Source organism: Struthio camelus, chromosome 21 (assembly GCF_040807025.1).
Source record: "Struthio camelus isolate bStrCam1 chromosome 21, bStrCam1.hap1, whole genome shotgun sequence".
Lineage (NCBI taxonomy): Eukaryota > Metazoa > Chordata > Aves > Struthioniformes > Struthionidae > Struthio > Struthio camelus.
The window spans coordinates 13,558,686-13,583,751 of NC_090962.1; the positions used below are offsets into that span (position 1 = coordinate 13,558,686).

The 25,066-nt window shown below is 48.3% G+C and overlaps 2 protein-coding genes across 11 annotated transcripts in view; one reads left to right on the forward strand and one right to left on the reverse strand.

Moving 5' to 3' along the window:
- Window positions 1-201: 201 nt before the first annotated feature.
- Window positions 202-16,633, reverse strand: SZRD1 (SUZ RNA binding domain containing 1). 4 transcript variants are annotated; one of them, XM_068916300.1, is made up of 5 exons: window positions 16,468-16,613; window positions 5,333-5,382; window positions 5,039-5,116; window positions 3,927-4,181; window positions 202-3,284 (listed from the first exon to the last, which is right to left on the reverse strand). In XM_068916300.1, the coding sequence occupies exons 1-5, from the start codon at window positions 16,516-16,518 to the stop codon at window positions 3,182-3,184; spliced, it is 537 nt and encodes a 178-aa protein (XP_068772401.1). In that variant the 5' UTR covers window positions 16,519-16,613; the 3' UTR covers window positions 202-3,181. The 4 variants fall into 4 exon arrangements, with proteins under 4 accessions (XP_068772401.1, XP_068772402.1, XP_068772400.1 ...); XM_068916301.1 differs by having other exon boundaries at window positions 3,927-4,178; window positions 16,468-16,587; XM_068916299.1 differs by lacking the exon at window positions 5,039-5,116 and having other exon boundaries at window positions 3,927-4,178; window positions 16,468-16,633.
- A 2,973-nt stretch (window positions 16,634-19,606) lies between these two features.
- FBXO42 (F-box protein 42) overlaps window positions 19,607-25,066 on the forward strand; it is a 58,231-nt gene continuing 52,771 nt past the window's right edge. For 2 of the 7 annotated variants that reach the window (XM_068916303.1, XM_068916306.1), the window contains exon 1: window positions 23,473-23,956. The gene's annotated coding sequence lies outside the window, so the exon portion shown is untranslated. Of the gene's footprint in view, window positions 19,718-20,051; window positions 20,075-23,424; window positions 23,957-25,066 lie in introns of those variants that run through there. The other 5 variants (XM_068916309.1, XM_068916311.1, XM_068916308.1 and 2 more) reach the window with 5 other exon arrangements.

A 25,066-nucleotide genomic window follows, 5' to 3' on the forward strand; every position in this document is an offset into this window, starting at 1 on the left:
ACATCAGAGTCTCGACCCACCCGGCAGAAAAGGGCTCCGCTTTGCAGCTGCTTCTGCCCCATCTCTGCCCCACACACCCGCTCAGCGTTTGGCACTTCAGTGGCCACCAAAACATCCCTTAATCCTCTGGCAGAAGCTTCTGGAATGGGGCTGAAGGGAGGAACTGGGAGGGGGGGGAAGGAGTTGCAAAATAAAACTACATTGTTAAAAGTTTAAACACATTTATTTAAAATACAATTTATAAAATGTTTATCTGCATACTTAGGCGCACTTTTATGGGGGAGACGGGAGGCTCTGGCTGTATCCTGCGTGCCGCCGCACGCTACTTTGCACTTTTCAGGAGCTGAACACATACAGGAGAACCATAAAGTGCCCCTAGGAACACACACGCACGCACGCACACACGCACACCCCTATAAACACGTATTATTCAAACGAGAGCTCGAGCCCCTCTGCGAACAAGGCAGTCGACTTCTCCCCGACACTAATTCCTGGACAGCATCCCTGACCTATTGTCCGTCTGGAAGAGGGGCTCGGGAGCAAGTATCTGCAGGAATGCCGTCTCCCCCTGCCCGCAGGTCGGAAGCATCCTGGCTCATCCCGCTCTAGGGACAGATAAGCTGGAGAAGGGCGCCGCGGCCGCCCCCCGGCCCCTACTGAATCGTCTATTAGTTACGCGAGGTCGGTGCTGGAGAACAAGGTCTGATGTGCAACTAGCAAGGATCGCAGGCACCTGACTTGCAGGGAGAAGACTTCTAACGTCAGCAAGGTACCCGATGCTACGTCAGGAGCTTTTTTGCCGGCAGCTGGCCCTCTGAAGTAAAAGCTATTTTGAGTAATAGTTAAGGAAAGGCGTGGTGACTACAGTTATTGCTAATGTCTTTCTCCCTTCCCGCTCCCTGATCCACCGACCCTTCCCTCGCTGAGCTGCTCTTCCCGGGGACTTTTACTACAGACGCCCTCGCAGCACAACCCGAGCCCTACCTGAGAGGGAGTTCAGTAAACGTTAAGACTACGGCCTCCTAAGAACACAAAGGTTTGGGCCAAACTCCTGGTCCGACCAGACTTCTGCCCATCTGCGGTTATCTTTCCCACCTTACAGCAGAGTAAGTAATGTCATCCTGTACCAACCGTTGAGGGCTCACCTGATTTGGGGCTCACGGTGGAGGGTGGCACAGACTCGATTAGCAGATTAAGGTTCTAGCAGATTCCATCTTTGTACACAGGTAGTTTTATTTTACCAGTAATTTCTCTCTTTTTTTTTTTAAACTGTATTTCCATACATGTCTTGGTTTATCATATGGGAGTCTCCCATACAACGCAGGGTGGAAGATGATCTGTACGTTTGCTTCTTTTCAGGCAGAAGTTGTTAGATTTGGCTGTTTACTGTTCAACCTACTGAGCCACACAGTAGGCAACACCGCACCTGTACAGAACACATCCTCCAGTAACCAGAAGTGATATTCTAGCTTCTGAGAACATAGCAATCAGCCAGCCCACAGCTGTTTCAGCCAAAGGAACCGTCTAAAGCCTTCCGTGTCGGCAGCCAGGGGTCACGAACGGTACAGCCCGTTCCTCCGCCAGGCAGGTCCGTCTACAGTGAGAGATCCTAGCAACATGCAGAAACACTTCTAAGCCTGGAGTCGCTTGCGCACAAGCGGCGTTCTTTACGTTCCCTCCAAAAAGAGCATTAGTGTTCATCTAATCCCTCAAGACAGTAATATTAAGAGTAGGTCAGCTTTCTTGTCTAGGGTACAGAGAGTTAGACAATGCAATACGACAGACAGCATCGGGCACAAGCAAAGTATCCATATTCAACAGTGTCTTACAGTAAGCACGTTTGGTGGTACCTGGTATTTCTCCTCCGCAGCTATCATCCTGGAAAGTTTTCAGACTGCAAGCTGGAATCCCTGCCTCAGACCCTGTCCTCTTTTCTGGGGGCTGGAGGAGCAAAAGCAATCAGTTCCCTGCAGCCTGGCAGAAAGCCAGCTGTTACCACCCACAATGCTTGAAGACAGCGAGTTTTCCAAACTTTATTGAACGCATTTTGTTCCCAACGTCTGTGATTTCTAGAAGTAAATGCATCAGGTACAGCACTGGCTTGTACCGTAACCGAGAGATCAGAGCCTTCGGTCCATCATAAGCCACTTAGGTTCAAACCCTTGGAGCAGCGGTCGTCCTGCCCCTGCCGTTACGTCAGCCACTTGACAAGCACAGGCTTTACAGAGCGGGACTCTTTTACCATGTATTTCATGGACCAGAAGAGAGCCACGCAGCACTGACTATTCTCTTCCTAGCCTGTAAGTCCAGATGCAACAGAGCCCTAGCTCATCACCGCCCTGCTCTCCTTGCCGCAAACAGTAACTGGGCAGTAGGCATTTTCATGGGATCTGTCCACATTCCCTTCTCCCCAAATACGCAAAGATGTATTTTAAGTTTTTCCTCAAGCCAGCAGAAAACACTAGCCAAGCTTTAACAGGTGCAATATGTAAACTAGGTCATCAGCCTCCACTGGCTTCCAAGGCCAAGGCAATCGGAAAGCCTAGGTATCCGGGAGTCCACTTCCATTTGCTTGGCAGCAGCAGAAATACAGAACAAGAAGCTAAGCTTGCCAAATCCTAGCCATTAATGTTGCAGAAATTCATTGAAACTCCTTTTAGAACACTTAACTACCTCTCTCAATTAAAACAAACTAAACAGTTAAAACCCTTTCCATGCACTCCATTGAAAGTTGATCTGATATACAAACAGAAAACAAAAAGAGATCCTTTGAAACAGAACTTGCTCTTAAAGTGATAAAGACAACATGCGCATCTGGGGAGGCTTCCCACTTTTTTTTTTTCCTTAAATCCCAGGTTATGAGTACAACAAACATTATTGCTGGCGCTAGCTTCAACCAAAGTGGCACACACGACACTCTGCACCCGTTCGAGTCCTTTATACCCCCCCTCCCCTTTCCTTTTACAGTGACTTGGGACAGCCCTTGTCGGTATGCCGATCACAGTGGGTGGAGCGGGGAGGTCACAGTGCATGGGGTTTGAAGGTCACAGTGGGCAGAGCAAAGGGGATCACAGTGCAAGTAAACCAGGTAGTTCCCTTTGCTCAAGTCCATTTGTCCACCACGGCAGTGCAACCCGTGGCGGCTGACCCTGCTTTCTGCAGCATGATCTCTTGCCCACGTTTATCTGCGTTGTTTGAAGCCTTGTGAACCATCGGGACCCAGTGGCTGCCTAATCACATTATTGGGCTGCCTGGTGTCTTCCGGCTGGGAGATCCTTGTTGGCCTGCAAGGAGAAAGAAGATCAGAGAGAGACGCAACATGTCTGCGTAACATCGCAAGCCTTCAACAAAATACTCTCGCATCTGCTTTGGTGGAAAGCCACTGCCACAGCTAACGGACTATCACAGTCCTGCTACCTTCCCTGGGAAGAGGGACACAACCAAAAGTTAACTAGCATTACATTTCTCCAAAAGGTTTTGGAAATCTTATTCTTGAGCAGCCAAGACCCACGCTGCATCTAAAAGAGAGAGCACGGTGCCTCCGAACAATCAGCATTCGTTTAAAAGTGATCATGTTTCACTGTCCCATCCACAGGCAGTAGCTCCCTTAAGTTAAAACCTCTGCAAAGAGGTGGATACGTCGTGCCAGAACAACTCAGTTGCCTGTACTCCTCTCTGCATCCCCAGCCCACTCTTCCAAAGCTAACCTATAAAGCACTAAAGGTTGTTGCAGGCCATTTATCAAGCACAAGCGCTTCCTCTAACTGCCATGTGTTTGAGCTTTACGATGCCCTGCTTGCAACCAAAGCGCCCTTTTCTCCTCTATCTGCCTCATCTTACGCTTCAAGGAACGCAACCTCTCTTTCTGGTACAAAGGGGCTCACAAGGACTACGCGCAACGATGCCACCATACTGCTGCTGCTCACCTATCCAGAATTGGTTTCTCCTGCTCCTCTTCAGGGCTCGCGCTGCCCAATATTCGTTTTCTGGCTTCTGCGTACTCCGCCTCCCTTTGCGCCAAGGACTTCACAGGGAACGCTGGTCTGGTAGCGGAGTTGGGATTACTAAGCACGCCGTTCGTTGTAGGCCTCTTTAAGATCCTGATCTGCGGGGGAGGACCTGAAGGAAGGCTGTCGTCCTGAATCACAATCGGCACTTTAGGAGGAGATTTTGATTTTCTACTGTTTAAAAGGAAAAACATTTGATCAGTATTTGTCTCCTACTGCAAGCGTGTTTTTAGCTCTGCATGCGAATGCGTCCCAGTCAGATGTCATTCCCATGACTAACAGGCAGCCTGTAATAATTAAAGACCTTGTTACATTTGTAACCCTAATCTACAGCGACAGGCAGGTTTGTAAGAAATTAGCTCAGTAAGGGACAAAAAAAAACCAGTCTCTGCCGCGTTGGACGTCTTTAAACTCGAGCGAAGGAAGGGAAAGCAAACCCTGAGCAGAGAAGCTCACTTTTAAACGGGCGGATAGAGTCTGAAGTTTTGCTGCTAGTACCTGTTTTAAGAATTAACTCCAGATTTTAGTATCTGGATAACCAATTTAGCCGTCTTTGGGGCAGGAACGGGATGCTTTTTAAGGTACCTTAAGCATCAAAGATTTTCACGGAAAACCTTAAACACCTATATTCAAAGACATTGGTGTAAGCATCTTGCTTCCACTCCCTGCGTTCTTTAGAGCTCCTCTCGCCAGAATTCCTGGCCTTTGACTTCAACCCTGCAATTTCACTTCTCGGAGCCAGCCTTAGGCCTCAGTGTCACCATCCAAATTTTTATAGTCCCTTCTCTGTGTAGAAGTCCCAGCGAAATAATACCATGACTCTGATCTTTTAGTGGCCTACTAAGAATCAAAGGGGAGGGGAGTGGGGAAAAGACTTGTCAGAAGTGCATAGAAACAATTGTGCTAGAGGATAAGACAATAACACACACACACACCCCCGCCCCAATCCAAGGTAAGCAGGAAAGGAAATCTTACTGATGCAAGGCACAGCAAGCCAATTTAGGGCTATGAGTTGGGATTACCTGACTCACCCATTTCTTCCTTTGAGTGTCTTTTTCTTAAAAGGCTTCCCCATAGCTGTAGCTACATCCAGTCTTGAAGACCCGGCTCTGAAATAAAATCACTCTCAAGAATCTTTCCGCTACTCTGCTATGGATCGAAAGGGCCACCTAGTGGCATGATTAGAGAGATTCCCTATTTCTTAGCTCAAACCCAATGTTACCTGCTCAGTTTGACATTTCCCACTGCACCCACTCCCCAGGCCTTCAAGATGTCCAACTGCACCTCAGGAAAATACGGTTTTTCAGATTGCACAGTACCATTACCTTTCCTTCTGTGTGATCTTCAGCTTCTTTTCCAACCGTCTGTCTATTTCCTACAAGGGAAGGAGAAGGAAAAAAAAAAAGTGAAGGCTTGTGTTGGAGATTAGCATTCGAGTCTGCTTGCAGACATCTTTAATTTTACATTTTAATCTTCCATACAGCAATGCTCTACTATAAAGGGCAGAGAGAGCTTGTCTCATTCCGAGGGTGACTGGCAAATCAAGAGGCAGAGAAAAGTAAACCACCACAAATATTTTACTGTATGCATTAATACACATACAGCAATACTAGGCTGCAGATTTTGCGCATCGTAGTGAAGAGGCAGCTGTAAGAAGCTCATCTCCCCTGAAGAGCAGCTTTAATTCTCAGGACTTCACCTGGCAAGAAAGCTCTATTAAGGGTAAAGAGAACAGCCAAAGGAATACTCAGTAGTTCACATTAGCAGAACAAGGTACTCCCAGATCGTGTGGGAACCGACGCCACACCTCTGCGGTCAAATCCTTTTAAAGCAGCAGCACACAGCCAGGGTGACCCACATCAGACTATACACTTCGTTTCAGCCCCAGAGCCAGCAGCCATGAGCCTCAGCCATGCTGAGGACTAGCCAGCAGGTCTACATTCCTGCTGCTTGCTGCAATAACCCTCCTTCACAAAAAAGTCCCTGCCCTGCCTGACACGCACCCAAAGACTTGTCAAGTAGAGCCTTATTATCCAACCATGTTTTTTTTCCATGTACTTCTCTTCCTAATAGAGCTGCCAAAGCAGCAGCTACTCAAGACGACAGATGAATTCTTCCTGAGCGCCAACAGAACGCACCTTTAAGCGTGTCAGCTTCTGACTAAGGCTCACACCTTTCTTAGCAAAGGTGTTTATATCTTGCAATCAGAACAACTACACAGAAAAATCCTTGCTAAACAGAAACATAAAGCCAGCTTTCAGTCACTCAAGTCTATCTTTGGTAACCTTCCCTAAAAGGCCACACCTCACTGATATCGCTAGATTCCCATGACTGCCCACGCTATTACAAGAGCAATACCTTTTATTTAATCATCAATGAGAAGAAAAAAAGTAAGCGGGAGTGTCCTAGTTACGCCAGCTGATAGCTGGCAATACTCAAGGAAATTCCAGCTTTCTGCCAGAATGCAGTTGCTCTGTTTTTCAGGTCAGTTTGCTTAACTACAGTGAAAGCTTGCTGGCAACAGAGCCTGCCCTGCTGTCAAATACTGCAGGCAGGCATAACCTGGTAAGAAACTGTGCTGCCCAACATCCTCACCCTGTAGTTTGTTTGCACAGTATTTCCCTGACGCACCAGTTAAGCGCAGAACGAATGCAAGTCACTACAAGATGCCAAACCGTGGTGTTTACTCTTGGTCATATCGCTCTACAGCCCATAGTGTCCTCTATCTGCAAAGAGATAGTTACAAGCAATTTTGGAAAGGTATCACGGGGTGGGAGGTTGGGTGTTTTTTGTTTTTTTTTTTTTTTTAAAAAACAGAAATCTGTACTCAGAGGCCACAGTTGTTTCATAAGAAGAAAACCAGCCAGAGGCTTAACATGTCATTGAACTGAAGACCAAATCATAGTTAAATCCTCCTGTCAAGGGTAAACGCACCTGCAGTTCCCTTCCTCTCCAAGAGGACTTTTGAACTTGTGAGAAAAACAAAACAAAACCAAAAAACAAACAAACAACAACAAAACCCACACATCCAAATGCTGTTCGGGAGATGGAAAGCCCACGCATCAACTGCCTCCTGCTCCTGGCCACAAAGGCAGAGGAGTGGCTGGGAATGGGAAGGAGAGAAACGGATATCCTGGCCAAGGATGGAAGCACTTTGGACTGGCTAGCGGCAAACAATGAAAGTCAAATTAAGGCAATGGAGTTAGTTCATCTCTCTGCACTAGGCCAGAAGAGGTCATATCCTGCTATGGAGAAGTCTTTAAAACGCTTTTTCAAACTCAAAATGGTTAACTACATATCCCCAGGGCCTCGTGGAAGCGGGTGACTGGAAGGAAGCTTCCTTAAATAGGGGAAGAAGTGCATTCAAAGACATCTCCGTTTATTTTTCAACGCTGCGCAGCGACGGTAAAGCCAGAACCACAATGCCAATCCTCGGCCACATTTAAAAGTCAACCTGCGGCAGATGGGCTCCTCCTGACGCTCGACAGCCCACCGCAAGGACAGCCAGCAATCACCCCAGGGCCCAAGAACACAACAAGCTACAGAAAAGCCACATGGAAATCAAAGCGGAGGCAGAGCTCACAGAAAAAGCTTACTTTTACCAGTATGTGAAACTTCGGAGCAATTCAAGACTGACAACATCATTCAGTTTCTTACCCGGCAACAGCATTATCTGGCTGAGCCTCTCTGAAGGGATTATCGCTTCTAGCTCTTTTGTACTTTAGGGAAACACCCCAATCTAGTTCTCTTCAGATCTCACCTTTCACAGGTCACTCCATCAAACTACCTGATGTAGCAGCATTTACTGCGCTGCCAACAGTTTCATCCATTACTTCGTTCCATAAAATCAATCCACGTCTCCTCAAAAAGTTACTGCCTCAGCTACGCCACATCACATGTACAGTCAGTTTAGAAATGCTCTTCAGTAAGATCCCTCTATTTACGCTCAGCTTTAAAACTGGGGTTACCTCCTCTGTGCTCTAGCACCAGAGTGCGCAAGAGCTTTAGCCTCCTGGCAGAGCATCAGATAATTCACAAGTGTTCAAAGGCATTCAGCCAGGCAAAGAAACTTACCCAGTTGCTTCTGCTTCACTCTTTCCCCTTTCCTTCCTGGTAATCGAGAAATGGCTTGTATACAAGACGTGTTTCTATATTCCTCTAGGCTTTGCAGGTCGAACCTGGGGCTGAAGTTATATTCTTTACACTGCAAAAAGTCAAGTCAACCTCATCATCTGGAAAACACACAGACTAATGCAACTGTCACACCAACTCCAAGCCCTGCCGGACAGCTCTTCGCACACCTTATACACCCAGGCCTTGAACACGAGACAGCCTCAGAACACGTCCTCAGATGTCAGTACCTACAACTTCTTCTCGCAGAAAAAAAAAAAACAGTTTCTCCTAGTTTGATCAACACATGCAAGCTTATTCCAGAGGAATCCTTCAAGACCTGCCATCATAGCAGTCAACCCCTGCCCAAACGAGCCCTTCACAGTCAAAATTTTATTCTTTCCTACTACCATGCAGACTTTTGCAAAGTACCTCATATTTTTGCCTCTCACCCCACTGTAATTTCCAGCAGTCTCTAAGTGAACACACACAGCCACGGTCTATAAAACACCACAAGCAGACTTGACAGCTGCCCTGCATCTGGGGAGCTTCTCGCTGAGAAGTAACAACGCAAAGGGCTCCTAAAACATCATCTCAGTTATAACATCAGTAACTGTTAGGGCCGCTACAGATTTCTCCAAAATGGGATGCTTCCTTTAAACTTAGAAATCGTGGCATAACGTACAGTGATCAGCCCCACCAAATACACACATATCACTCTTACCCTATCCAAATAACAGGGTTTCTAGAACTGTGATCCATATAACCCTCGTCACTGGTGAGGGAATTCTAGCTTCCTCCAGGAATCCACTGAACAGTTCGGTAGAACGATTTCCATTGTGTTCAAAACCAATGTCTAGCATTAAAAAAATAGCTCCCCACTTCACGCGCGCTTCTCAGCGTGTTAAAAGTTTTTTTAATGCCGAGATTATCCCTGTGTTTTCTCAGCAAAAGTCTTGATCTCTATTCATGCCCAAGTCTGCTACTGCCATGTTCTGAATTACAGGGATGAAGGAGTTCAAACTTGGAGAGCATTGCCAATTCAAATGAGCAACCCTTAACCATCCGGCAAAAATAAACCAAGACATTAGCAACTTCTCCTCACGCATCCGGCAGTTCGTGAGGTCATCCTGGGGATTTTGCCGCACACATTTAGGAGCTCAAGAAGCGACAACACTTTGATGCAGCTTTAGACCTACAGAGATCACGGCCACTGCTCTTCACAGATCTGTTTGCCTGCTGATGTTGTTCCCTTTCCGCTGCTATCTCGCCTTGTCACTGAGCTGCGGGGATAATAAGATAAAATTAGGACCTGACTCGCAGCACAAGTGCCAGAAACACTACAACAACCGAAAGGCATGAGGCTCACAGGAGAGACAATTAGACTTGGCACTGGAGGACATCATGCTGCACGTATCCATTAATTGGGCAGGTCACGCTGTCCAAAAACCAGTTATTAATCTTCTGACAGTATGAATCTACTACGAAGACTCTCCTAGCTTTGACTTCCCAGATGTGTATGTTTACATCACCAAAAATCTAAGTGTGGTTTACATCCTCATTCTCCCTAAGAAAGCCCCTCCCCAAAGATCAAGAAAGAAATCTCAAGCTATTTTTAGCAGCATTATGTCTAGACACTAAAAAGGACCCAACAAACAGCGTGAAGACGACACTGTGCTTTGACATTTAAGCCACATTTGTGGAGGAGGACGTAATGGAAGCCGAAATTCAGCTCCATCCACCCCAGAGAAAAACAGGAATAAGAAAAATATCAATAAAATACTTCTTAAAAAGTAATCGGACACAGCCAGTAAGACACAAGCCTACTGCTTTATCTGACGCTACTACAGTCTCTTGTGCTAAATAAGAACTCCATCGATACAGCTGCTGTTTTGCCCCACTGATTGCAAATTAGAGATAGATGCTCTCCCCCAAAGCATTAGAAGCGTGCCCTCCCAGAAGGGAGGCCTGGAGGTTGGCTCATACGGATCATAGCTTCATATGGGTCTAGGCACCCTTCCAAGCCAACTTTGCTTCTGGACTTATCGCAAAGCAGTAGCACAGACAGGACCGAGTTAGCCCTAGCTGTTGTCTAAGAAACTTTGCTGGAATAACTGCAGTTACGCCAGAAAAGTAAAAAGAATTATCCTCCAGACGGTTGCCAGCGAAGGCTTTCCAAACAGACCAAATAACAGCAACTCCGAGCTCTGCTGATACAGGGGAAAGGAATAACAAGATAACTGTTGTCAGTTTTTCTTTGTTTTCAAGTTGGCTGTAGAACTGTGGCTGAATGTTTGAAAGATGGCAAAACTTAAGCATTCTCTACATCCCTTACAGTAGGGGAACATTTTTCCCCCCTTACCTCCAAAATTAGGTTACTTTGCAGAAAGCAAGAGGAAATGCCTACCATCCCTCCTGCTGGAGCACAGAATAGGCACTGAAAAAAGAAGTGGAGCTTTCCTAGAAATGTGATCACATTTAAAATACCCAGCTCTAAATAAACATTAACCACATTCTTTGATGTATTTGCTGGAGATTGCTTTTGAACACAACCTTCTACCCTTGCTCACTCAAATAACTGAATTGGTAAGATCAAACCCAGAAAGAGCTAGTTTGGTCCGGAGTTGCATCCTCCTACACCAACGCTTAAACTAAGCCTTGTCTACTTATTAAAAGCACCATTAGATACTCTGGCATTTTATAAAGGACAGGAGATAAACTTCAAGGCCTGGTTAATGTTCCCTTCTTTAGAAAACAGAGGTTTTAGCATCCCAGATTACAAAAGCTGTTAATGGGTACCTAACAATTTACAGCTGCAAGCCTCTGACTCACTGCTTCCTAAGGTACATTGAAAACATCATCAGGTAAGAGCAGAAGGAGATAATGCTAAAATTTCTCCAAACTGACTCTTCATTAGCCACCCATTTCTTTCCTTTCAAGATAAATTAATATGCTATTAATTACGGGAGCATTCCAACTCCTGAGGCTATTGGGAATCAGACTGTTCCATTAATTAATTCACTAAGTTGCTCTGCTTACATTAGATCCTGGCAGCGGACTGTACCCAACGTGATGCCAAGAAAGCCACAGCTGCTTTCAGCTGTGCTGGTGTTTAGATCTTCCATAGGTAGATAATGCTTCTCAGCAACTATGATTTTAAGAGACCGGGAACAAGACATGAGACTATTCTTAGGAACAAACCTGGCAAGAGTCTCTTGTTCTTACAGGCACCACATGGTATTCCCAGCATGGATATTTATTACGGAGGGAGGGAAAAAGAGATTTAAGGGGGCTGCAGCTTCTTCTCCTTCCGCACCTCCGGCGGCAGGCTGCTCTCAGTCCCACAAATGCTCCTCCAACTCTCTCCTAAGTCCAGATTTGGAATATACTTACACCACCACTCTAGAAAACCAGAGGTTAAACCCTAGCAAAAGCCTTCTACAGCCCTTCCAAGAAACCGGCTTTTCGTTTCCCATCCATCTCATAAGCCCTTCTCTGCATCTGCCCTCGCTAGCGTTTCTCTGCCTCAGACGCGAGCGACAAGGTTCCTATGCGATTTCATCGTATCGTGCAACGGCATTGGTACGTTCCCTGATCCAGCAGGAGACCATCCTTGCCTTTTTCACCCACGTTACTGACTATGATCAATCAGTACATCCAAATGCTCAGGAAGGTGAAACTGCTTTAAAAAATTAATAATAACAATAATAATAATAATAATAATACTAAAGCATCAAATGACCAGAGACTGCTCCCAAGTGATTCGGGCAGGACAAGATCAGACTTGCAGCAATATCCTAGAACTAATATCCAGTTTGTGGTATTAAGATGCTCATTCCTAGCCTAAGGATATCACTTATCAAAGAAATTGCCTCTGTCTAGGCAGTGCTGAACAGCAGGAACAGAAACTTTCATTCCCTGATTTCGAGATTTTGACCAATTACAAATACCTAAAGCAAACACTTAGTAAATGTTTTACAAAAATCATTTGAGTCCATGAAATCAAAACTCATCCTCATGGCACTTCTACCTAACATCAAAAATTATCAGTTGCCTTATTGTGTTTCCTTCAGTGTACAGTCCTGCAGGAATGCATGCTGAAAGCCCAGCTAATTAGCCCTCTAATCACAAAAGCAGTTAACTGACTATGCAGATTGGTGGTCACAGCACTATACTCCTAAATATTTCCCTTTGACTTCTGTGTACTTTGATCACATTTAGCAACTTCAAGCAAAAGGTTGACCTAAACCTAAATCAAGCCCTTTATAACCACTGAATCCACCGCCCTTGTTAAAGCGAGAAATCTAAGGCAGGCAATCCAGTTTCTGTTTCCAACCACCACTTGCAGGTCAATCAATTTAGAGATGGTAAGAACAAGAGCTTTTGGGGAATCTCAGGTGAACCATCCACTTAAAAGTGCAGCAACGCAAGCAGGCAATCCGTGTACCCACCCCCCTGCTGTAACACACATACCAGGAACAAAGTTCAGTCACCCACATCCTCCCCAAATAGCTGGTAATTAGATGATCTGAGGGGGTTTCTGTTTCTTGTGGTGAGCTGTGGAGCAAGGCACACGCCAGCCAAACGACAAGCACCTAGACTCTGGACTACGTCAGGTTAAATTTTAGCGCCAACCGGGAGATTAGAGGCAGCAGTTTTGCGCTGCAAACCGTCTATCGGCAAATTGAAGTAAATAAAAATAAGCACAAGGAGAATTTTTTTTTTTAAACTATTATGAGTTGTCGGGCTAACGTTTTATCTACGCAAACATATTCCTGGCTTGAAATAAGTTACTAATTAGCAAGACAGTGATATACTCCAATTCTAGATAGCCATGTTTTATTTACAGGAATAAGCAATCAATTCAACTGAAGAGCACCAATTCAGACTTGTATATTACCTCTTCTCTGTGACCCCTGGCTCCCATTCCAGTCTTGGAGCAAAGCTTCCAACTTGAAGTTTAATTATTATTTTAACCAGGTAAATTGTCTCAGATGCAACAAACACACCTCTCATTTGTGATTTTCCTCTTCCCTAAAGCCAGGCAGGCCACACAAAAGAAAACTCAGCTATGCATTAAGTAATATTAGTGGTTACTTACCTAGCCCGGGTCTTTGAAGACTCGTACTCCATTTCTTACTCTGTCACAAGTCTCTTACACAACCTTCAACAACTCACTTGCTCTTCACGCATCAGTCCTTCATCTACAACTAGGGGACAAGCAAGACCTCCCCGTTTCACAAAAGTTCCAAACATCTATGAACCTAAGATCGCCAGGCCTAGATAACATAGGGCCTTTATAACAAATACTACTGGCCAGATTTACAGATATCACAATTCTGCTGCATCAGCTCAGTACGAAAAATTCACACCCCTTCATTAATGCTATTAAGCCTGCCAAATTCTTGGGGGAGAGGAAGCTATAGGAGCAGAGGGCATCTGCTCAGCACATGGTCGCTCAGAGTAGCACAGGCCAAAGGAGAATCTCCTTTTTCCAGCAAACACACGGTAATTCTGATGACTCGGAAAACTAAAAGACAAAGAGGAGCTGCATAAAAGAAAAAAAAAAAGTGTTTAAGTGGCTGTATTACAGCTACTTCACTGATCAAGTCCAAAGCCAAAGATCTGCGTCCGTTTTGTCTGGGCTTTCCCCTTCAAAGCTCACTGGCTTTCCCTCTACCTGGTAAGATCTTAGTATTGCCCGTTTCAAAAGGGAAGGATCTGCAATAGCTAAACGAAGCGATGTTAGCACAAGGAGGCCACGGTATCTCTAGTCAGCCCAGAACCGCCTCTTGCCAAGGCTACCTTCTGAAAGCGCTATACCAAGATCTAGAGCGAAAGTTAGTAACCTAACAGCAAAATAGCCACCAAAAAGGGAAAGATCAGCACCCAAATTCTTGGCATCCTTTCTGTTCTAAGGAACGCCCTTTGGACGGCATATAAAAAAAAATTACATGCCAAGAAACAGGGAAAATATCTCAAAATCCCACCATTCAGAAGCCCTCCACAGACCTGTTTCATTACACGTCTATTTCCTCAGTGATTAAAGGTCGACATTATAATCTTTTGTGGGCCCAACTCCATGCAACATAAGTGACAAGTATCAGCTGAAGAGTCAATAGCATGTACTTCACCAAGATGCAACTGGAAAGTATTACGTGTATGTGCTTGAAGGGGCTATAAAATAACAACTCTTCAGGTTTACATTCCTGACTGCGTGAAGTATTCAAACACGAATAAGCATTTAAAGCTGCTGCTTAATGTTTGTTATGTTTAATGCTTCATTGGATATTCCTATTCAATACTGAATGGGAATGTTGTCATGTCTCATGCCTTTAACTTGGGATTTGTCCTGTGCCACCCCAGAGGGCAATTCGTAACCCAAGGCTAACAAGATACGGGTGGAAGAAAACGAAGAACACTCCTTAAGACCGTAACTATTGTGATCACAGGATCAGGCCAGTTCATAAGCTTTTTCTGCACATAGTTTTTCCTCTCACGCTTCCAGCGGATCGGTCTCGTTAAAGCACTTCCCTGCATCTACAGCAGGTTTTCTCACAAGGAAAAGCAAGGGTGCTTGAAATAATGTTTCAACTAGCAAGCAAGCAAGGCAGCCATGCTGCCTGCTCTGCATCTAAGCCTCTTCCTGTACTTTCTTCCTCTTTCTCTTTTCTGAAACAGTCTACCCCAGCAGCTTTGATTCCTGTAGTAGCTCAGAGATCCAACGTGCACTGGCATCAATCTGGTTCAAGAAAAACATCGGACAAGATCAGGTTCTCCTCTCCTTGTTCGTTCCAGTTAGCTTGTAACTTCCTGTGGCCACGAGCAGCAGCAGAGGGTCTCTTTCCTGCAAGTCACTGCTTGAGAATGACCTTCCTGAAGTCTCCTGGTGATGGTTGCCAGATCTAACCTGAAAGCAGGTTCCATGTCTCCTCTTACGTAACAGTAATGCCGACTAGAGACAAGCAGGTTTTTTGTTCCCACTGCTTTTACAGACATGCAAAGCCTGGACAACTGTAAAAGCAGCTGCAAGCATGGTGTCAGCGCCTCAAGACATCTCTCTGTTCTCCCCTAAGCAGCACAAACACTGCTGAATTTATGAATGCAAAGGCTCAGCAGTTCGGACGTGCTGGGAAAGGACTTTACAAAGGCTAGACAACCGAGATATTTCCCCACAAGTGTTTTAAAAGACCATCAAAAGGTGCAAGCTGAAAGGACAAAAGGGAAAAGACAACTGATGCCTCAGATTTGAACAGCCCTACAGTTTTAAGCTATTACTCAAGGCCACAGCTATCATCAACTCCCGAGACACAAGTTATGTCCCTTCATGGAACGCTTTAATGAGCGCTGGAATTAACTCCACCGCCCTGCGCAAGACTTCCCATTACTGCAGTATCACAGCGTTGGCAGGGTACGCAGCGAGGGCTTTCCTTACCCTGCCAGCCTTCGACTGGCATCTCGCACGCAGCTGGGGGAGGGCATTGAATTACGAGCTCTATTTTGCTAACGTCTTTCCCACAAGCGGTAACCCAATCTCCTGCAGCACAGCACTGACCAGAGTCAAATTCGGTCTTCTTGCACAGCAATTGTTATAAAGTCCTTCTGCCCTCCGCTCACTAAAGGGCCCACGTAGGTTATTAAAACAGCGACCCGTCTCACACAGTTCCCTTCCTCGTGCAGTTGTGAATACCCCGCCGATCATCCACCTACGCTGCTGCCAAAATAAGGATTTCATTTCGCATGGGAAACACGTATAAGCGTGCTTCAGAGCCTCTCAGCGCGACAGACAGGTGGAAAACTTAAGCTATTAAGCCAGCTATTAAAAGGAAGTTCAGCTAGAAAACTGAAAGCTATAGCTGGCCGCGCGAAAATCACCCCCGTTTTGCCTTAAAAAGAGATTAAGGAGGGACCACAGCCAGGCATAGCGACACAGAGAAAGGGCTTCTGCCTCGCGGACTCCCAGCTGTAGGCCACGAAACGCAGCCCACGCACCGGCCGCGGGGGGGGCCCCCCCGGCGCCTGCCCCTCGCCGGGCTCGCGTGGGGCCGGCAGCGCGCCTGCGCCTCGGCCCCAGGCCCTCCGCAGCGAGCCCGCGGCGGAGGGGTGGGGGGGGGGGGTGCGGGCAGCCGCCCAGAGCCGAGGGGCCGCCTCGCAGCGCGGGTGGGCGCCGGGGGGACGCGCGTGGGAGGAGCGGCCCCACGCGGACGGAGGCCGCGGCCCCTTTAAGAGGCCTAGCAGGCGCTCAGGGGCTGGCGCCGCCGCCCGGGCCCTCCTCAGACGGCGCCCCGCCGCCGCCGCCGCTCCCCGCCGCCGCCACCGCCGCCCCGCAGCGCCCGCCGGCCGCCCTTACCCCGCTGTCGGCCGCCTCCTCCCAGCTCTCAGCGACCTCCTCATCTTCCATTTTAATTCTCCTCCGCCGCCGCCGCCGCCAGCCCGCGCCCCGCGCATGCGCGCGGCCCCCGGCGCCTGCGCCGCCGCCGCCTACCAGCGCGCCCTCCGCGCGCATGCGCAGCGCGCAGGGCGGGGACGGTGGGAGGGTGGCGCGCGCACGCGCGCTGGGCCGCTGCGGGCGGCCACGTGCGGCGGTGAGGGGCGCGGGAGGCAGCGCGCTCGCCCCCTGCCGGGAGGGCGGACCCGGGACACGCGGGTCCTGGGGCACCAACGTGCTGCCCGCATGCGACACGCGTGTCCTGGGACACGCACGTGCTGCCTACATGTGACACGCGTGTCTCAGGACACCCACGAGCTGCCTACATGCGACACACGTGTCCTGGGACACCCACGTGCTGCTGACATGGGACACGTGTCTCAGGACACCCACATGCTGACTACATGTGACACGTGTCCTGGGACACCCATGTGCTGCCCACATGTGACACACATGTCCTGGGACACCCACATGCTGACTACATGCGACACACGTGTCCTGGGACACCCACATGCTGCTGACATGGGGCACCCATGTCTCAGGACACCCACGTGCTGACTACATGTGACACGTGTCCTGGGACACCCATGTGCTGCCCACATGTCACACGTGTCCTGGGACACCCACGTGCTGACTACATGGGACACGTGTCCTGGGACACCCATTTGCTGCCTCCATGCGACACGCGTGTCCCGGGACACCCACGTGCTGCCAGCATGTGACACGTGTCCCAGGACACCCATGTGCTGCCAGCATGCGACACAAATGTCCTGAGGTACCCACGTGCTGCCTCCATGTGACACACATGTCCTGGGGCACCCACGTGCTGCCCGCACGTGATACACGAGTCCTAGGACATCCATGTGCTGCCCGCATGTGACACGCATGTCCTGGGACACCCACGTGCTGCCTCCATGCGACACAAGTGTCCTGGGGCACCCACGTGCTGCCTCCATGCGACACGTGCCTGTGATCTGGCCAGCTTTGGCCTTAACTGAGAAATTCAGGGCCAAGACTGAAAGGAAAATGCTTGCATTCTGAACACGTCCTAAGTGAAGGGATAATAACTCAGAAAATGCTGCTATCTTCCGGCTGCATCGGCACGATTGTCAGCAACAAGATAACTTTAGGGACTGGCCCTGCTGCACATCAACCTCAGGAAAAAGAAACGGGGCAGTAAGCTCAAGCAATAGCGTTTCACGCCTAAATACCCAGAGCAGCACTTAGACACCTCTTACAGCCTGTTGTGTAAACCCCAGTGAGACTCAACGGGGCATAAATCGCCACCGCACCACCTGCATGCGGGTGAAACGTACCATCCCAAGCAAAATAACAAGTAACTGAAGATAAACTTTGTTCAGAGCCGCGTTCCCTCTGTGCTGGGGTTACTGCTTTCAGGATAACAAGCTCTCTCGGAGCTGGGTGCGGAAGCAAGGTTGGCACCGAGGCTTGATCCAGAAGTGGAGGCATTATCTGAGGTGCCTCAGCTCTGCCAGGACGTTAACCGAAACCGTTTAACCCTCGCGGCTTAAAACTGTGAGACATTAACTCGCAACTCTGCAGCATTCAGAACACCCTGCAATGGGGGGGGGGGGGAAATGAAAGGCAGGGCAGGGCGTGGGGGGGAAAGGTCATTCCTGCCCAGGTGCCTCCAAATCCCAGCAAAGCCAGGATGAACTCAACTCAGGTTTCAGACAGGCTGGCCCTAGAGGCAGGCAGGCGTGAGTTTATCTGGGCATTTGGCAGAAATTTGAGGGCCTCTCCGTGTGTCTTTCTATCATCTTCATTCGTATCACTTTTCAGCTAAGCTTTTTGGTGTTTGAAACTACCTTCCTCTTACCTCTCCCTAAGAGAGAGGAGGGATAACTTCTGCTCGACCCTTCGGAATAGATCTCCCAAAAGAAAAGCTCACTTACTGGGTTTCTCTCTTTTGTATCTGGGATAGCTGTCAAGCCGACACATTAGCCTGAGGTTTGAAAAGCGAAAGACTGCTGGGGCGAGATCCACTGGGAGCAAATCCAGAATTCAACGCCTCCCGTACGACTCCTTCTGGCATCCTGAAAAAGCAAAACATTCAGGCAGGCAGTTAGAGAAACTGAATTTTCTGCATGCGACCCCAACACTGAAGCCAGGAGTCGCAGCTTTCCAGCAGATGGCGACCGGCTTCCTTAAAAACTCCAGCGAAAAGCAGGCAAATCCTCACCGCTCGCCCTGAGCCTTCCCATCCCAGAGGGCCGCTGGGGCGAGCAGCATGGGCAGGCAACCTCACGTGCGTCCCCTGGGCGGGTTTCGGTATTTCTACCCGCAAACCTCCCTCGGAGAGAACCGGCGGGGCACCGGACGGGCCCTCATCCCGCTAATTTCGCCTATGCCGTGCCAAATCCCCGTCCCGGCACCCCCAGCTCCTCCGTAGCCTGTTTCTGGCCCCTGAGGCGCTCGTTAGCCCCCTTCCCCCGGACGAGCAGCGACGCCCCGAAACGTAAAGCCCCTCGGCGCCGCTCCCGGGATCGGGGCCCCTCGGGCCCGGCTGCCCGGCGGCTGAGGTGACGGGCCGCGGCTCCCCGTCGGAAGCGGGCCCGGCGCTCCACGGCCTGCGGAGTTACCGCTGCAGCTCGGCCGGCCCGTCGCCGCCGCGGGGGAGGGGGGGCGAAGCGGGGCTGTGAGGGGCCCGGCCGGCTGCGGGCAGGCCGGCCGACCGACGAGGGCAGGCCGCGACGAGGCCTGCGGGGAGGCCGCGAAGGAGAAGGAGCCGCCCTGCCACCTTCCCGCCACCGCCGACCTCCCCAACATGGCGCCCGCCCGCCCCTCTCAGCATGGCGGCGGTGGTAGTTGGGGGGGGGGAGGGAGGGGACACCAAACGCACCGCCCAACACTACCACGCAAGACCTTCCCAACATGGCGTCAGGCTTAGGGGACGGGGGGAGGGCTTGACCTTCCCATCATGGCGCGCTGGCCCCACCTGACGACACACAGCCCCGCCCCCACCGCGCTCATGTGACGCGGGGCTGGCCGGCGCGTGCGCAGTGGGGGCTGGCTGCCGCGGCCGGAGCGGCGGGGACGCGGCCGCTGAGGCGAGGGAAGATGGCGGCGCCGGCGCGGGCCGTCACCCGGGCGACGGGGCGGCCCCGGCGCCCGCGGCCCTGAGCGGCGGCGGGGGGGCGGCCGCCGGCAGGTGAGGAGCGGCCCCCGGGCCGGGCCGGGCTCCCCCGGGCGGCGGGGACGGCGGTTGGGGGCCCTGTGGGGGGGTCGCTTCCCGCTGGGGCCCCCATGTCGTCGTCGTCGTCCCCCCCCCCGCCCCGGTTCCCGGTCTCCGGTAGCTGCGCGGCGGCCGGAGGGTAGAGCTGCCTCCTCGCCTCGGCCTCGTTGTGTGCTGAGGAGAGGCCGGCTCCCGGGGGGCCCCTCTGGGGACCCTTGGGTGGGGGGGACAGACCTACCGAAAAACAAACCAAAAAAAAATCCCCCCCCCTCAAAAAAAGCCTAAAAAACGCATTTCGCTCTGGAAAGCTGGGGAGGCAGCAGTGGATTTCAGGTAACGCCAAAGCCTGCGTCCACGGGAGTTACCTGCCTTTTACGCTAAGCCTGGTATCATGCTATGCTACGGCTGGCAACGCCATGCACCGTTTTTTCGTGTCTCAGGGCAAAAATGAGTCTCGGTGGGATTTCCCGGTGTGCTGGATAACTTTGAATTCACATCTCGACTTAAGATCTGTATTTGCATGCTTCCCCCGGTGTGATTTCTTTTTTGTTGTTGTCCTGAGAGCAGTGTGTTAAATCAGTAGTGTTGGTCAGCCTGGTGTTGATCCGCCCAGTGTGGGTTGGGGGTATTGCTTTATGTTATCCTGGCAATGGTGTAAGAATGGCTTTTTTTGGTCACAGCTGGGCTGCGTGGAAGTGTTGAACAGACTAGCGCTACTGCAGAGCTCGCTGCCATGCATAGGTCTCGCTCCAGGAGCGTTACCGTCTGCTGTAAGCAAGGTGCAGCCCAAACCTCTCTGGAACGATGTCTCTTGCCTCAAACCTTTTTGGGTTTTCAAATCTGAGCGTATATACCACAGGCGTTTCTCTCCTGTGCTCCGAGAGCAAGCATATCGCCCTTGGTATCTTGCACTTAATCCAAACTCGAATCTGTGCTAGGAGGAAGAACAAAAGACAAGTCAGGCAAAGCCTTATTAAACTGAAATGCTTGTCTGTGGTGTAGTGAATCAGTTCATTAGGGGGACTGCTTTTTCTCTGTAGGATAACCTAGTCAATTGGCGGGGATGCTGTTTGTGTTAAAATGGCTTTAAATATCGTTAGGGAGACTTGTTTATACTGCAGGTCAGCAGCTGGAACAGCCTTGCACAAGAAATGCTGTAAATATGTATGTGGACAGAGATAGCTTTGATCTTGGTAGAAGTCACCATCCCCTTTTCTAAAGGGGACGTGTATTAGCTTAAGACGCGTTTCACTTGCAATGCCGCTGACCTCAATTTGGGATATGAGCGTGATGGCGTTTTTACCTACCCTTCCCTTCAAGAGCAAAGGAGCCACCTCCTGTCGTTGCGTGGTATCCCAAAGCCTTAATCGATATGTTGCGTTGCAGGTTGCGTGCCTTAGGAAGTGCTGGGTCCGTGATGACACTGCAGCATCTTAACAAACTGTCCCGTTGCTTTGTATCACAGTGCAGTAGTTGCAATCCCAGCTTGAAAAAGGCAAGTTTCCCAGCTGGAGAACCAACTCTGAGTGAGGTGTGACATGAAAGTTAAGGTGACTCACTGTTAGGATTTCCTTATCCCTGCATGTTCCCACCACCATCTCTCCTTCCTTTTCCCTATGCTGATGCCAGGGAAGGGGAGTGTACTGGTGCTTTCACTCGGCTGTATTCCTCAGATTTGCTTGGGGGACTTCCTTTGGTTTTCCCTTGATATAATTACATCTGCACTTCAGCCTGCCGCTGTGCGGGTCCTGGTGGGAACGGAGGCCCCAGCTGATGGGGCTGTGTCAGCAAAAAGCCTTTTTTGCGTCAATGTGGCCGTACCGCCGGTGTGGGTTTGTACCACTGTAGCTTGTTTCTCTGTGCTGGAATAAATGATATCAGCGAAATCACGTCTTGCCAGACTGAGTGGTAGCTGTGGCAGAGGCACTGAACAGTAAAAGCTGAGGACGCTGTGTGAGCACAGCTGTACTGGCAGAGACACTGGGTAGAAAAGGGGGAAGAGTAGCTTCTGTCTTCCCTTCCTTAAACTTGATTAGTTGAACCTCATCCACAGTTTTTAGCAAGGAGGACTCTCCGTTATTTTCCCTTTTCCCCTGAACTTCTTGGCGTTTTTGTTGCTCGTGAACAAACTCTTGCAGCAAACTGGATGCTGCTTGTAGCCCTAACGAAAAGCTGAGTGGTGCCAAAGGGTTGTGGTGCAGCTGAGAGTCTATTTCATTCTGCTGTTGGGAAAAACTGCAGAAAACACCCAGACAGGAATCGTCTATCTTGGAAGAGCACGTCAAAACTGCCCTGTCAAATATGGGGCTGGAAATCTTATGTTGGAATTGTGCAGAATTTAATAGGATAGCTGGTCAGGCTTTTGACTCAGCAATGACCAGCATGTGAGTGAGCTTTCTTGGTTTTCAGTATATAAGTTCAATTAACACCACTCTGCTTTGGCTTTTAAAGTAAGAGTATTTTCTCACTGCTTGCTTTTCCTGAGAAAATTTGACTCTGAACACTTGAATGCATTTAAGACGGCTCCCTCGTGGTCTCTGCATCCCTTCCTTGCCCAGGATTAAGAGGGGAAGAGAGCTTGTCTGAGATCCCAGACTGCGCCTGGGACTGGATATCCAGCTGTTTCCAAGGCTAGGTATAGCTATCATAGAGGGAGAAATTACAGTTATTCAACCCTGTTCATTGATGCTTTTGGATCTATCCCATTTATATTTTTTCCAAAAACAGAATTGCGCACAGTGTTTTTTTATCTTGTTTCACATAGAGAAGGTGTTTATGCATGTCTTTCCTCTAGCGTTACCTGGTATTTTAACTGGTAGATGACTCCACCCAAGCAACGTTTTTGTCATGATGGCAAGCGAGATGCTCTGCAAAGTGCTTAGGCTTACAAGGTGCCTGCACAGTGCTTACAGTTACTGCTTACAGTAGCACTGGTTTACGATGTTGTGCTATTTTATTCTCATTAGCTATTAATGACAGCGCATGTGGTTTTTATAACTGAGTCTACTTCAGCCCTTACTCATGCTGACACTCAAATTTTTTTTGTGTATCTGGCTATTGGAGAAGCCCTGAAACAAATCTCATGTGCAGAACAAATATTACTGTCACGACTGTGGCTCGTATACAAAATCTTGGATGGCTCTTGGGGGATTTTAGGCAGTTGGTATTAATTATTAGCCGTTTCCTTTGCGTCTTTTGGAGTTGGGGGCATTTGTTTATGAGGACAGTGGGGATGCACTTGACTGTTCTTTCATTAGTCTCAGAAAATGTAGGTTTTTACATATTCTTTCTGTATTTTAAATGGAAAGAGTGACACCATCCGTAGTTCTGAAGTGGAAGGGCACATCTCGTGTTCTCCATGCATTCCCAGACACAAATGATTTTATTTTTTTAAAAATGCGTGTTTTCAAGGCTTCAAAGAGTTGTTTGGTTGTAATGCGGTCTGCTTTGGTCGCTGCCAACTCAAGCCATTTCCACAGGATGTGACTGAGTGCTGCTTGAAAAGGGTTCCCACTTTCTGTGTAAACAGAGCTATGCCTCTGAGGGAAGTTATTTTCCCTGTGTATTTAGTCATGGGAGGGTTTATTGCAAAACATTGATTCAGACTTTGCCCTAACAAATTTTTGAGATGGAACACAGATAAGTTTAATACCCTCGTTAGCTTTTAAAATGCAGCGTCATGTAAGGATGTCTGGGAGGGCTTATAAAAGATGGTAGAGCCAGAAAGCAGTGAGTGCTAGGCTGCGAGACTCCATCCAAGTCTAGATAAAAGCTTTTGAAAAGAGGACTCTGGTGGCTCTGATAATGTACTTAATGTGTGTTTCGCCAGATAAGAGCTCCTTTCAGGATGTATTTTCTACCTTGAGTGAGACTGCATGCAGTTGGTGACGTCCCCAAGAGACTGAGTCAAGGTATCTGCTTTTTGGGCTTAGCCAGGCTGTACTACCATTGATAGCTAATGCAGCTTTTTGATGTGGTTTAGAAATTGAAGTCAAAATTTCTTTCAAACATGCTTATCTTTTTATATAAAAGAGGAGCAGTGTGACACAGCTGTGTCAAAATTGTGATAAGAAACTTGATATTGTGCAGCATGCAGAAAATGCAGTTCTTGCCTTCAGGAGCTTACTATTTCAAGAGCTGCAACTGTTCCCTTAGACCTTCAATTAATTTGCGTTTGAGCGCACTGTGGAATATATTCTCATCCCCAGTTTTATGGTAAGTTTAAAAAAAATGTATCTGTTAGCTAAACAAGTTCCTGAGTTAAAATTAAGATGTGCATTTTCCTTCTGCTTAATATAGTTTAGCCAGTTGTGTTTTTTTTGTTTCAGTGAGCTGTATCTCTTCGTAGGTTTTTAGTTACATTTTAAACTATTTTTCTGGTTTATTTTGTTTTATGGCATGTGCAGGTTCCATAGTAACTTGGGCTTTTGAGGGTTTAAGCTAAGTTGTTAATACTGCCTGAATTCACTTTGGGTTTCTTGTTAAGTTAGAATCAATGTGCTGTAGTAACACTCCCTTCTGTCTCTGATCTCGACAAATCGACAAAGATCAGTAGTATTAGCCTCGTCAATACTTTGAGATACTTCTAAGGATGTCCTAGGTCCTGGTAAAAAACAGTATTTGATTCTGGCAAAAAGATGCTTAAGTTGATTCTGAAGGTATGATGTTAGGAGGTGTCATGCTGCTGGACTGGTTGCGTATTAGAGATGTAAAAGCAAGGGACTGCCGCTGATACTGAAAATACATGATATCCTTAGCAAAACTCATATTTCAATATGTATGTTCTGCCTAATCAAAGCTGCCCGTAAGGCTGAGAAAGTTATTACTCTTGCCAGTACTAAATATAAAGTCTATCAGGAAGTGGCACATATTTCAGTAGGCAAAGGTATGCTTTGCTGAATGATTCAGGGTTTTATGGGTAAAAGGGAGCTCATAAATGTAAAAATGTTACTGTTAAAGACTCTTCAGTCTAGATGATTATGGGAAGAAAGCAGTGTGCAGGAACCTCCAAAACTGTTCATCTCAAAACTTTTCACGTGCAGATGGAGAGAGCAGAAGAGTTATTCCGTCATACATATTAAGTTTTTTTATCATGCTGGAGAGACTATAATAATACAAGTGATTTATTTTTGCTGTAACAAAAGAGTGTGAATCCCTTAGGTACCGAGGGGCAATTATTCTCTTAGCGAGCTTCCAATTACAGAGGAAGAAACTGAATGTATGTGGAGTATCAAACATTTTAAAAGCTTGATTCTTCAAAAGGAAAATATTTTCAGTGGCGCTGTTTTCTTCTTTCATTGATGGTGCCTGTTAATCTGATTCCAG

Coding starts and splice junctions, on each gene's coding strand:
- SZRD1 (XM_068916299.1), bottom strand. CDS start 16,623: ATGCGCGCGGAGGGCGCGCTGGTAGGCGGCGGCGGCGCAGGCGCCGGG. Junction 5,383..16,467: donor AGGAGGCGGCCGACAGCGGG/GTAAGGGCGGCC, acceptor CTTCCCTTGTAG/GAAATAGACAGACGGTTGGA. Junction 4,179..5,332: donor AAGATCACACAGAAGGAAAG/GTAATGGTACTG, acceptor TTTAAACAGTAG/AAAATCAAAATCTCCTCCTA.